The 13,197-nt window shown below is 49.3% G+C and overlaps 1 protein-coding gene and 1 long non-coding RNA gene across 2 annotated transcripts; one reads left to right on the forward strand and one right to left on the reverse strand.

Moving 5' to 3' along the window:
- Positions 1-560: 560 nt before the first annotated feature.
- LOC121167032 lies at positions 561-9,746 on the reverse strand. Its single transcript, XR_005885528.1, has 3 exons — positions 9,575-9,746; positions 6,524-6,630; positions 561-622 (listed from the first exon to the last, which is right to left on the reverse strand). It is a non-coding gene; the product is annotated as an uncharacterized LOC121167032 (long non-coding RNA).
- A 268-nt stretch (positions 9,747-10,014) lies between these two features.
- Positions 10,015-13,050, forward strand: LOC121167031 (Fanconi anemia core complex-associated protein 24-like). Its single transcript, XM_040996397.1, has 4 exons — positions 10,015-10,381; positions 10,472-10,611; positions 10,766-10,918; positions 12,024-13,050. Exons 1-4 carry the CDS (start codon positions 10,201-10,203, stop codon positions 12,270-12,272), a joined length of 723 nt encoding a protein of 240 aa, XP_040852331.1. The 5' UTR covers positions 10,015-10,200; the 3' UTR covers positions 12,273-13,050.
- The last annotated feature ends 147 nt before the right edge of the window (positions 13,051-13,197 follow it).

Here is a 13,197-nt window from a genome sequence, read left to right on the forward strand (position 1 = left end):
TATAAATACTCCTGTTAATGAAGGGCTGTACGGGTGCTTTAGGGGGCCCGAATGTGGCATAGTAGGTAAAGCCACCAGCTGTGATACCAACATCTCGGAAGGGCACAGTGTGTCCCAAATGTCCCACTTCAGCTTTCTACCTATGGTCTAGGAGAGCAGAACATGGACTAAGTGCTTGGGGCCCTGCCACCCACACAGGAGACCTGGATGAAGCTCCTAGACCCAGGCTTCCGCCTGCCATGGAAAGGACCGGTGCTTTTAACACGAGTCATAACTGGGGGTAAAAAAAAAAGTGGCTATAGAGAAAACTCTGACCCGAGAGTCATGACAATTACCATCCCTGGGCAGTGCGCCCTTGACAGCTGCTGGGGAAAACCTGAGCCCTCGTCTCACACACACACACACACACACACACAGAGGCCATGCTGGGCTGCGTCTTCTCCCCTCGAGGTCTCATTCCTACCGAAGTCTCTGGTCAGAGAGGGTGGCGTAGGGCTCGATGTAGCTGTCCTTTTCGGCACAGACTGTGTTGCTGTTACCCCGGGATCTCTGGCGAGGCTGAGGAATGGCGACTGTCTGTCCGGTCAATGTTGTGGCCAGGATGGCTGCAGCCAGAGCAGACCTGCGGACGGAAACAGCCCGTGGAGACACCAGCCAAGCAGGAAATGACGCAGGGGAAGGCTTCAGCCCCGTAATTGCTCGAGGGGTGCCTTCTGTCCTCTAGGGTTTACTACCACCTCCCAACTCAGTACCCACAGTCTGGGCGCCACCAGACAACTCCTGTACTCACATCAATTCTATCAAGATATATTCCTGTCATCCCTCTTTTCGTAGAACTTGGCAAGATTTCTTACCTGATAGGGGAGGAACCAGGTCTCTATTTTAGGTCATCAGACCCCAATGTACTATATCAAAATGAAAGGTCAGCACGGGGGGGTGGGGGGGAGAGATTTAAAAAGGCATTTTTAAAACACCTGAAATTTTTCTAAAACCAAAAAAAAAAAAAGATTAAGCTGCCCCCTGTGGGGCCAGTATCCCATATTGAACACTGGTTCAAATCCCAGGTGCTCCATTTCCAGTCTAGTCCCCTGTTAATATGTCTGGGGAAGCAGTAGAGGCTGCCTCAAGTGCTTAAGTCCCTGCATCCCTGTGGGAGACCTGGAAGAAGCTCTGGCTCCTGGCTCAGCCGAACCCCGTCCTAGCCACTGTAGCCATCTGGGGAGTGAACCAGCAGCTAAGAGATCCTGCTCGTTCATCTCATTCTCTCTTTTCTTTTTTTTTTTTTTCTTTAAAGATTTATTTATTTTTATTGCAAAGTCAGATATACAGAGAGGAGGAGAGACAGAGAGGAAGATCTTCCATCCGCTGACTCACTCCCCAAGTGACCGCAATGGCCGATGCTATGCCGATCCGAAGCCGGGAACCAGGAACTTCTTCCGGGTTTCCCATGCTGGTGCAGGGTCCCAAGGCTTTGGGCCGTCCTCGACTGCTTTCCCAGACCACAAGCAGGGAGCTGGATGGGAAGTGGAGCTGCCGGGATTAGAACCAGCGCCCATATGGGATCCCAGCGTGTTCAAGGTGAGGACTTCAGCCGCTAGGCTACGCCGCCAGGCCCTAACTCTTTCTTTTAAACAAATAAAATAACTGTCAAAAAAAAAAAAAAAGGTAAGACAAAGCAAGAGATCAACTCTCTTGTCTAAAAAGAAAAAACACAAGGGCCTGGAGCAGTAGTCTTTCCCTCCCTCCTCAGCATCTAAGTCACTCCATTCCCTCATGTTCAAGAAACTTCTTAGTGGGACCTACATCCTCACCTTAGTGGCTAAAGTCTGCGCCTTACACATACCAGGATCCCATATGGGCACTGGTTCTAATCCCTGCAGCCCTGCTTCCCATCCAGCTCCCTGCTTGTGCCTTGGAAAAGCAGTCGAGGACGGCCCAAAGTCTTGGGACCCTGCACCTGCTTGGGAGACCTGGAGGAGGCTCCTGGCTTCAGATCAGCACAACTCCGGCCGTTGCGGCCACTTGGGGAGCGAATCAATGGATGGAAGATCTTCCTCTCTGTATATCTGCCTTTCTGTCTAATTAAAACACACGCGCGCGCACACACACACACACACACACACACACACACACACACACACACACACACAAATATAATCAAGCACTCTAACTGCCTGGGAGAATTTCCAAGTCAGAGCATAAAGCGGGGACTGAAGCGGAGCCAGGAGGGCTCTCTGTGATGCAGAGACAGAACAGAGCCGGGGGACACCAAGGCAGACAGGATACGCAGGAAGCAGTCCCGGAAAGAGGGGATCGGTGCTAGAACCTGGGAGAGCCACAGCAGGCTCCCGTGGCTTTTCAGCAGAACAATCCTTAATGCATGCATCTGAGGAAAAGATCCGAGTTCGGAGGAAAAAACATCCAAAAGGAGTCGAGGGAACAGGTGCTTACATGGGGCTGGACAGGGTCTGTTGCCGTCGGACAGAGCTGTTAGGAGCTGTCATTCACAGCACGGTGCTCAGCAGGGCGCAGCCTCAGCTCTGCGGAACAGTTAGCCTGAGCTGAGCACTGCTTTGGGGTTCCAGAGGAACCGATCCTAAGGGCAACACTTGGATGATCAAGAGCTTTCCAGGTTATTTTAACTACATCCCAGAACAAAGTTCAAGAAGATTACAAAACAAAACGAAACAAAACTTCCAGCCCTTAGCAAGGTGAAACGCATAACATGTTACATCCAATGAAAGATAACCAAGGCGAGGGGCCTGGAAAACATGACCCACAGGAATCTAGAACTCTTGAGCCTGAGGGTTCTTGAAGTCATTACGGATGGCTCAGATGGACACATGTCCAGATCTACACCTGAGAATATTTTCATGAACTTAGGGAGAAGGGAAGTATCAAGTGTTTCCACTGAGCCTATATTAGCTTCAGAGTAAAGAGGTGGGACCATGAGCAGGGCAGTTCCTGGGGCTTCTGGGTTGGTTGGGGTTAACAGTTAACAACATCCCCCCCACACACACACGCACCCAGACCCCCACACCCACACCCACAGAATCCCCAAAGTGCCAGTGAAGATATGAAATTACTGTAATTCATACTGCTGGTGCAAACATAAATACATCAGCAACTCTGGGATACAGTTCATCAATTCCTTAATAAATGATGTAATGTATTACTCCAAATATTTCATTCTCAGACATTTACCAAAGACAAACAGAAGCATACATTCAAAGATTTGTGTGTGCATGTTCATGAAAATTAACCAAAAGTTAAATGCAATCCAAACATTTATCAAAAAGAGAATGGATATGTAAATTACAGCATATCATATAAAGGAATATTATTAAGCAATAAAACGGATGAGGTATGGACTTTCACAATATGGATTATGTTGAGTGAAAAAAATCTGCAATAATCTTTATTGAAAGATTTATTTATTTGAAAGAGCGACAGGGAGAAGGGATGTGGAGGGAGAGGAGGGAGATGGAGAGAGGAAAAGAGTGGATCTTTCGACTGCTTTCATCTTTCATCTTAAATGGCTGCAACAGCCAGGCCAAAACCAGTATCCAGAAATTCCGTCCAGGCCTCTCCATGGCTGCCAAGGGCCCAGGGACTGTAGCCACATCATTCACTGTCTTTCCAGGCACGCAATCATAAAGCTGGATCAAAACACAACAGCTGGGTCTTGAACCAGCACTCCAACATGGGATGCTGGTGTTACAAGGGGTGATTTAACCAGCTGCACCACAATGCAGGCTGCAGAATTAATTATTTCAATTCCATGCATATAATATTCTAGGGTCCAGCGAGGTAGCCTAGCGCCTAAAGCGGATCCCCTGCACACATCTAGGATCCCATATGGGTACCAGTTCTAATCCCAGCAGCCATGCTTCCCATCCAGCTCCCAGCCTGTGGCCTGGGAAAGCAGTCAAGAAAGGCCCAAAGCCTTGGGACCCTGCACCCATGTGGGAGACCTGGAAGAGGTTCTGGGCTCCTGGCTTGGCATTGGCGCAGTTCTGGCCATTGTGGCTAATTGGGGAGTGAATCAGCATAGAGAACAGCTTCCTCTCTGTATATCTCACTTTCCAATAAAAATCAAATAAATCTTTTTTTAAGATTTATTTATTTAAAAAAAAAAAAGATTTATTTATTTTATTGCAAAGTCAGATATACAGAGAGGAGGAGAGACAAAGAGGAAGATCTTCCGTCTGATGATTCACTCCCCAAGTGACCGCAATGGCCGATGCTGTGCCGATCCAAAGCCAGGAGCCAGGAACTTCTTCCGGGTCTCCCACGCGGGTGCAGAGTCCCAAGACTTTGGGCCATCTTCAACTGCTTTCCCAGGCCACAAGCAGGGAGCTGGATGGGAAGCAGGGCTGCCAGGATTAGAACCGGCATCCATATGGGATCCCAGTGTGTTCAATGCAAGGACTTTAGCCACTAGGCTGCTGTGCCAGGCTCCAAATAAATCTTTAAAAAATAATAATAAAATAAAATTCTAAAAAATACAAACTGGTGTATAAGGACAGAAAACAAGGGAATATGAGATGACAGAGAAGTGTAATAGAGAAACTGCAAAAAAAAAAAAAAGGCACAAGAAATCTCTTGGGAGTGATGGACACACCTACAATCTTGAACGTGAGCATGCTTTCACAGGTATAAACCTCTGTCAAAATGTACCAAATTAAGCTTTTTAAACACACACTGTATTATGCATATTCTACCTCACCAAAACTACTTTTAGATAACTAACACCTAAAGCACAAACTGCTTAATAACATATGGTAGAGTTCCAATATGCAAAGTTAAAATCTAAGACAACAGTAGAAGCCAGTGTAGGAAGGCAGTGGGTGAAGCCACTGCGTATAAAATCAGCATCTCAGACTGGAGCACCAGTCTGAGTCCCAGTTGCTCTGCTCCCAAACCTGCCCCCTGGTAAAGCGCCTAGGAGAGTGGTGGAACATGAAGCATGCGGGAGACCGGGAAGGCGTTCCTCGCCCCCGGCTTGAGCCTGGCTCAGAACTGGCTGTTGCAGCCAACGGGCAAATGAACCAGTGAACAGAAAATCCATCACTCTCTATCTCCTTCTCTCCATTATTCTGCCTTTCAAACAAATAAGTAAATAAATCTAGAAACACAAAAAGTTGCTCACACAAACACTGAATTGCTGGAGAGAATGACATCCGTGTCACAGCAAGGCCACTGGTCCAGCCAGCCTTGACACTGTGCAGTGGCTACCAACGCTTGAGAGGACTTCTCCCATGGGTCCCAAAAAAACACAATGTTTTGTTTAAAAAAAAAAAAAAAACACTTTCCAGAGTCCTTCACACAAAATAAACATTCCTAAACAGCTATTCGTTACCAAGGTTGCAGTGAAGCAAAAGACCAACACTAAAATGTCTCAGACTGTTTGTTATCCGAAGGCGGACAAGATTCCAGCACCAAACCACACTGACAAGGAGATAATACCCTTGGCTGAAGTTAGTTCTCATTCACTGTGAAGTGTCCATGTTTATTTATTTCACAAGCAGAGAGAGAATTCCCAAATGCTAGTTCACTCCCTAAAAGTCAGCAACTTTTGTGGGGACCAGGTAGTGTAATCTAGATGTCCCCCAACGGGGGCAGCAGGAAGCTGTTACTGAGCCATCACCACTGCCTTCCGAGGTCCACACTGGCAGGAAGCTGGAGTCAAGAGCCAGAGCTGGGAATTAAACCCAGCGACTTCAACACGGGATGTGCAGAGTCTTAACCCATAGGCCAAATGTCTGCCGCTCTCTTAATATTTACTACATTTTAAAAAGCCTGAAATTGTGTGTCTGAAATCTTGGTGGACACAGCAGGCTTCTCAGGTACATCCAGGAATGTGAGGTGTGATGGGAGCACCAGAGGAAGGGGAATCATGGGTGTAGCAGTGAAAGGACAGGCTTGAGCCTAGCACGATGGCTCAATGAATGGCTAAGTTGTCACATTGCATCCACCAGGATCCCATGTGGGCACTGGTTCATACCCCAGCTCCTTGTTTGTGGCCTGGGAAAGTAACTGAAAATGACCCAAGTCCTTGGGACCCTGCACCCGCACAGGAGAGCTGGAAGAAGCTCTGGGCTCCTGACTCTGCATTGGCTCAGCTCCGGCTACTGTGGTCATTTGGGGAGTGAACCCTCTGTCCTCATCTCTAACTCTGATCTACCTTTTAGATAAAAAGAAATCAAATAAAAAGAAAAAGACATGGTCCATACGTAAAGAAAATGATGCACAGAAACCCAAAATTCACTTTGAACTATTATTAACCCGAACATTTGGGCTTGACTGACTCACATTCTGAAAAATACGAATTGCATTCACTTATACAACATGTCCACATCATACGAATGGAGGCATACATCACAGGCCCATGCTTCAGAATCCAAAGCATGGGATTCTAACTGTCCTAACTGGCCACTGGCTGGCTGGAACCCTTCTCCGGATCTAGGACCTGGCGGCTGGGCACAGGGCCGGCCCTCAGAGCAGCTCCACTGGGACTCACCTTGGTCTCTCCGGAGACACATTGGGACTGCGGGGAGGAGGTGTGCGGGGCACAGCCGGCTTTGGGGCGATGCTAGCTGCAGGGAGAAGGCCATGGACGATGTGTTTCTGAAAAATGAAATCCAGCAAAGGTCACTGGGACGGAAAGGAATCACCTGGACCCTCTCAGCACTACCCCTCCCCCAGGGCTTGGCCAGAGACACCGGAACAGACCACCAGGGATCCAGGGATCCAGTTCCCATCAGGAGACCCACTCTTCCCTCACAGCCTCAATCCCCACCTGGCCAAACAAGTGTAGAGCCCTGGCAGGTGGGCAGCACCTTAGCTACCCTACCCACAGTGGGGCTCCTCTTGGCACTCCATGCCTAGAACAGCTTCCCTGAGCACTGCCAGGGAGTCGCACTCTAGCCGGTCCACCCATCCCACAGCTCTGTCCCCAGTGATGTCTCTCCTGTTATACCTCCCTCTTCAGGACAGGGAAACTTTCTGAAAAGCAGGCGACTTTTTTACACTACCAGCCCTCAAACTCTACCCCTGGGCACCTTCACCCATGCCCAGCAGATTTAATCAGACTTCTCCCAAACATAGATCAACAAAAACCAGCTCCTATAAATAACGGATGTCAGAGCACGCTGCCTCGGGTAACTGGTGGGACGGAGGGCCACAGAAGTGTTGGAGGCTTAACGTAATCTTCATTTTTTGGCAGAATGCCTTGAGAGCTTGTTCCCCTCCTGGGGGTGGGTACAGTGGGAAATCACCTGAACAGAGCCCAGGATTGCAGGAAGTGCCAAAGGAGAGGTCAAAACAAAAGCCAAAGTGGACTTCCAACATTCTGCTTGGAGGAAACGCTAGAGGTATTTAGATGGGGGCCTTCAAAGACACTCTCCTGTTTGGACACATGATGGAAGGGGAACTAACAAGCACAAAAGAATGGAACCAGACATGGGCGGTGGTGCCCATGGAAACTACGAGTCCTCCAGTTGGCTGGAGTACAGACATACCTGGGATGGGCGGATAGAACCGTGGGCTGAGGAGCATTCTATTATAGAAAGGCTTTGATTCAGAGAGAGCAGCACCACTCCTCTGATGACAGGTAAGCAGTCAGCACGGCATGGAAGGCCTCAGCTAGCCAGTCCCTACCAATGGATCCAGATTGATCTCTTGCTACCTGCTCTTTCTTCCTACACATACCTCCATGCTTTAGCATTCAGAGCTGCCTACCACTTCCCAACCTTCAGGTCCTCTCCACCTGCAGTTCTCTTGCACACTCTCGAAGCACCAGATCTTCAACGATTACAGACAGAACTAGTTTACAATGGTTCAACTCACAATTTTCCTTTCAGTGTAGCTTTGAAGTAAAATGATTAATTTGGCCATCACTGCCATCTCCCAGGGTTTATGTTAGCATCAGGTTGGTGCCTTCAATTCATGCGTTCCGCTGTGGGACCTGGGCATCTTAACCACTAGAAGTTTCTGCCCTGTGTTTTCTCAACTAAATAGTGGTGTAAAGGCAACCCACATGCAGTAGAAGCAGTACTTCAAATCCTGAGTTTTAATCTTTTTCCAGGTTAACAAATGTTGTGAGATCATTGCTGCAGGTCTTGGGCGGCAGCCACAAGCCACAGTTCCCAGCCACGTGGTCTTGAGGATACCCAAGGGATGCTCTACTGTGTGCTGTGTTGCCAAGCTGCAGTGTTCAACAGGTTAGATGTAATGAGGCATTATTAGCTGATGATACTGCCAATTGGTGGCCTATAATCTGACAGTTAAAGAGCATCTGTATTCATGGGCTGTCAGTTAGTGTGCGTATCCATGCAAAGCAAAAGAACGCAGCATTACAGGGCAGGCACTAGGCCATGGGGTTACGTCGTACCTGAGGTGCCAGAATGCTCAGGTCCTGGCTATTTCATTTCCCATCCAGCTCCCCGATAATGTGCCTGGGAAAGCAGTGGAGGACAGCCCAAGTCCTTGGATCCCTGCACGTACATGAGAGAACCAAAAGAAACTCCTGGCTTTGGACTGGATCAGCTCTGGCCATTATGCCATTTGGGGAGTGAACTGCTGGACAGAAAATTTCTCTCTGCCCCTCCCCAGTCCTGCCTGTAACTCTACCTTTCAAACAAATAAATCTTAGAAAATAAGAACGCAGCATCATGTTTATTGCTCTGAATAAGAACCCAATAAATGTACTGGCTTCCATCAGCAAAATTCTAGTGCAAAAACAGGTTTCAGCTATGTTTTCACTGGTTCTCTATATCCACCTGCCTCCAATGATGCCCACTGTAAAAACGAAGCACCTGCTCTCTGGCCTGGCTTAAAAATGCAGTTCAGAACTGTCTTTAACACAGTGGTGACTCTGTATTTGCAGAGCGATGACAATGATGGCCAGATCGGGGGCACTTCAGAGATGCAAAGCAGAGATGTAAGGAGCTGATGGTTGGTTAAAGCTGGGCAGGATCAGTGGGTAGTAGAGGAGAGACGGGAGGGGGTGTTTCACGGGATTATTGGAGTCAGGGCCCGCACAGAGCAGGAAAGCACAGGGGGTCAGAGATGAGATGGGGGTGCATAAATTCTGCAGTACTCATTGGCCACGAAGACAGAAGGAACAGAACAGGTGGCTGGGGAGCCCGTGCGCGGTGGAGGTGGCACCGGTGACACTGAGTGTTGATGCACACACTCACAGCTGCATTTTGGTGCTGCGTGAAGAGCGGAAGATCAGAATGAGAGCAGAGGAACCAGTGAGGTGCGCTAAGCAGTAAGGCGCTGCCGGCGCAGGTGGGGCGGGCCCGTGCATCTGAACTGGGAGGTGTTGCTAGAGGAGTGAATGTGGCGTGGCGGAGGAACCACGCACTGCTCTCCCACCGGGAGATGCAACAGTGCGAGCGGCCGAGAACTCCCCGGCACCGGAACGAACAGACACGAAAACCCAGGGCATCCCGAACCGAAAACTTTCCGAACCGCCGCCTTGCCTCAGTCACGAGCCAAGTCCCACCTAGTCCTATCCAGCCCCCTCACGCCTCAGCGCCCGGCACCACGAGCGAGGTTTACTCACGAACTGATCCTTGTGGCCCCTCCGAAATCCCAGGAGCATCCTTGCTGCCGAGGGGGAGATAAGCTAGCTCCTGGCTGAACCTACAAGCAGATTTCTCCACAGCCCGGACCGCTCCCTCTGGCCAAGTTCCAGACGCTCTTTCTTGGCAGCGGACCTCGCAAAAACCTCTACGGCCAATGGCTCTCTTTCCTCCTGAACCAATCAGCTCCAGGATTACTTCCACACCCCGTCACCCGTGGCAACCGGCGAGTTTTTCCATTCAAATTCCACCAGTGTGGAAGCGGAGGCTGAGCTGTCGGGCCTCTCATTGGCCAGTTCGGGTGTCCCTCTCTGACAGCACAGCCTATCCCACGCTGGTGAGGGCGGAGGGCGGGCGGGAGCGGGCGAGGGCGGCTGACGTATCCCGGAAGTGACGCCTCCTCGGGTAGTCAGGGAGCCCCCAGGCTGCAGCTGAGGAGGATGCTATGGCGGCTCCCACCCGGTTTCGGACAGGCATGAAGAGCAGAGGCGCGGGCCAAGCAAGTGACAGAAGGGAGACACGCGGACAGCGGGACGGGGATTCGTTGGTCCTTACACTTGGGCCGATTGTTCAAGCGTGGAGGGGACACTGAACATTCGGGCTTTTAATGGCACGCGGGGCTGCGAAAGGCAAGCCAAGCTCCAGTGCCGTCTGCGTTGCCCTCCTCAGATCGAGACCACCGATGCAAGGGAACGCCCCCGAAGGTGCGGGTGCTGTGCACGTGCCTTTTGGATATGTCGTAGCCAGTGAGAAATGGCGGGGGTCGCAGCTGGCGCAGGAGATACAAGGTGAGCCCCCGCCCCTCTCCGTCCCCACACCGAAGCGTACTGCTGGCACCTTTCACGTCCAAACTTATTTTCTGTCCTGTGTGTTTTAAGGGAAAATTAAGCTCGTGTTTGAGGATGGCGTGGCGCCGGTAGATTTTTACCTCTCTAACAGAGCTGGCATCCTTTATATCACCGAAGCTGATTTGGTGGCAGGAAACAGCTACAGAAAGAGGCTTGTTCGGGTTAGAAACGTAAGTAGGGGACGAAAGAACTGGAACATTCCCTTGTATCCCTCCTCCTTGGAATGATAGGAAACCCCTGGCCAATCCCAAACCATAACTTTCCCCACCTTGAAGGGATTTTGTTATAAAGGGGCCCACTCTGTTTTGTTTTGTTTTTTTGCAGTGCAGTAACCTAAAAGGGATTGTGATAGTTGAGAAGACACCGATGAGTGAACAATACTTCCCGGCCGTACAGAAGTTCACGGTGCTGGACCTTGGGATGGTGTTGCTCCCGGTGGCCAGCCAGCTGGAAGCCTCCTGCCTCATTGTCCAGTTAGTAAGTACCGGTCCCTGCTCCTGGAGACCCAGCTCACCAGTATGCCAGCAGCAGTCCCTTCTCCCATTGCAACCCATCCATCCATGCCATCCACTGGGTTAGTGTCTAAAACTATTTTGAGGAATTTTAGTTCTCTGGCTGGCTGAGCATGCCCCCACGTGAGGCAGTTGTGTCACAAAGCCAACCAGTTGACAACCTGATTTAAACTCCCACACATCTGCACCCATCGGATTACGTCAGTTACCATCCTGCTGGTGAAGCTGTCACCCGGCAACACCCCTCAGTCACCGTCCTGCTGCTAAACATGCCACCTGGCAGCTGCTTTGCCTCCTCCCCACACATCCTTCACTATGCATCCATGAACAGGTTTCTCTCAGTGTTACTTTAACAACACACCAAGTTGTCCGTCTGATGCTCTGAGTTCTTCAACTGCATTGTGTATTAGGATTTCCTTGGGAGCTTTAAAAAAACATAGATGAGTCTTATTTCTGATCAATTAAAACTCGGAAGAGGGGAAGAGTTAGGGACAGCCCGGGCATTTGGTTTTTTTGTTGTTTTTTGTATGTTTTAAATTTTCCCCTCTGCTGTGCAGCTTGAGTTGGAAACAAATTGGAGATGCATGCAGCCCTGTGTGGTTCATGGTTCCTTCACCACCTTACCTCTTGCTTCGCTGATCCTAATGCCCTTCCATAAAATAGTGTTACCATTCTTGTTATGACCACTCACTGAAAGCAGTTTCTCCTTTGCTTGGCAAGTTCTGGCAGGTCCTATATAAAGCAGATCTAGTTCAGGTATTCTCATTTATCCTGCATTTCTAGAATGGCCCATAGGAGTGTTTGGATCCCTCAGGAGTAATTTAGAATAAAACATTCTAAAGACTTGGATTTTCAAAATTTTTTTTTTATCACCAGTCTTTGTGTTATTCTCTATAGTCGCATGGATCATCTTTCATTATTCTTGCTGATGACTGAAAACTTGGTATATAAGAACTTTTGTAGCCATTCAGCTCATTGAAATCTGCCTTAAGACACTTGGGTCAAACTGAAGCAAATATTAAGTGCCTCCAGAGGGCACTCATGTGCTTTTGCTTTAATTTCTGATTCAGGTTCAAGAGCAAGCCAAGGAGCCTAATAAGAACCCTTTCCTCAGAAAGAAACGGACTCTGCTGTCTGAGCCCTACCTCCTTCGAACTGTGCAACAGATCCCAGGAGTTGGAAAAGTTAAAGCTTCCCTGCTGCTCCAGAAGTTCCCCACTCTCCAACAGCTGGGTAATGCTTCCATCCCAGAACTGGAGCCGGTCGTTGGACAGGCAGTGGCACAGCAAATCCATGCCTTCTTCACACAGGCCAGGTGAAGAATGGCCATGTTTTCCCCTTCAGATCACAAACTATAGCATTGCATGTGGAAGAGGAGTGGCAGGTGCCATGGCATTGCAGGTTAAGCCTCCATTTGGGAAGGCAACATCTTACATCAGAATTGTTTGTGTGCTGGTTGCTCCGTGCTGATGTGCCTGGGATGCATCAGAGGATGGCCCCAACTACTTGGATGCTTGCCACCCGCATGGAAGACCCATATGGAGTTCCTGTCTCTTGGCTTTAACACAGCCCTAACCAGCAAGATCTCTTTGTCTCTCTCTGAGGCTTTCAAAGAAATAAATTTAGCAATTAAGACGAAAACAGAATGCCACCTTCATAGTAAACCTGAGTGAGCCTGTGAACTGCCCTGCCTCTTGTTTGGGTTTAGACATGGGGCCCAGAGGTGGTACTGCCCTCCTTCTGCGAAGATGAAAAGGGCCTGGCTTTGCTGTGGGAGTTGCATGACTTTCCTTCTCAGCAAAATGTCGAGCACAAGAGATTTCAGTGAGTGACTGTGAGCTGCATCGTCATGGAAAGGTCTTGGGGAACGTTCAGGTGGCAAGTGTGACCAGCTGAAGGCACTATGTACAGCCAGCCTCTTGTGCCAGACTGCTATCCTGGCTCAGGGCTGCTGCTGCCAATGTAAATAAACAAGGGTATCACAGCTCCTTCCTTCCCATTGCGCTGTTTGTTTTGAAGTAGCCATATGTTTTGTTTATCATCAATGGGTGTGTGTTGAACACAGAAGACTTGTGGTTCCCGTGTGAAGATGCAAAATTGATATGTCTGAAGAAACCAAGAATGTTTTTATGAAATGCACATATGGCCCAACAACAGGAGGGAGCATTAGAAAATGACAGAGCCAGCTGCATCCACTGAGGGGCGCTGTGGGCTAGGCATCCACTGCTCCTTCAAAAATTTAAC

This window comes from Ochotona curzoniae, unplaced genomic scaffold, assembly GCF_017591425.1.
Source record: "Ochotona curzoniae isolate NIBS_2020 unplaced genomic scaffold, NIBS_Ocur_1.0 patch291, whole genome shotgun sequence".
In the NCBI taxonomy this organism is placed as follows: domain Eukaryota; kingdom Metazoa; phylum Chordata; class Mammalia; order Lagomorpha; family Ochotonidae; genus Ochotona; species Ochotona curzoniae.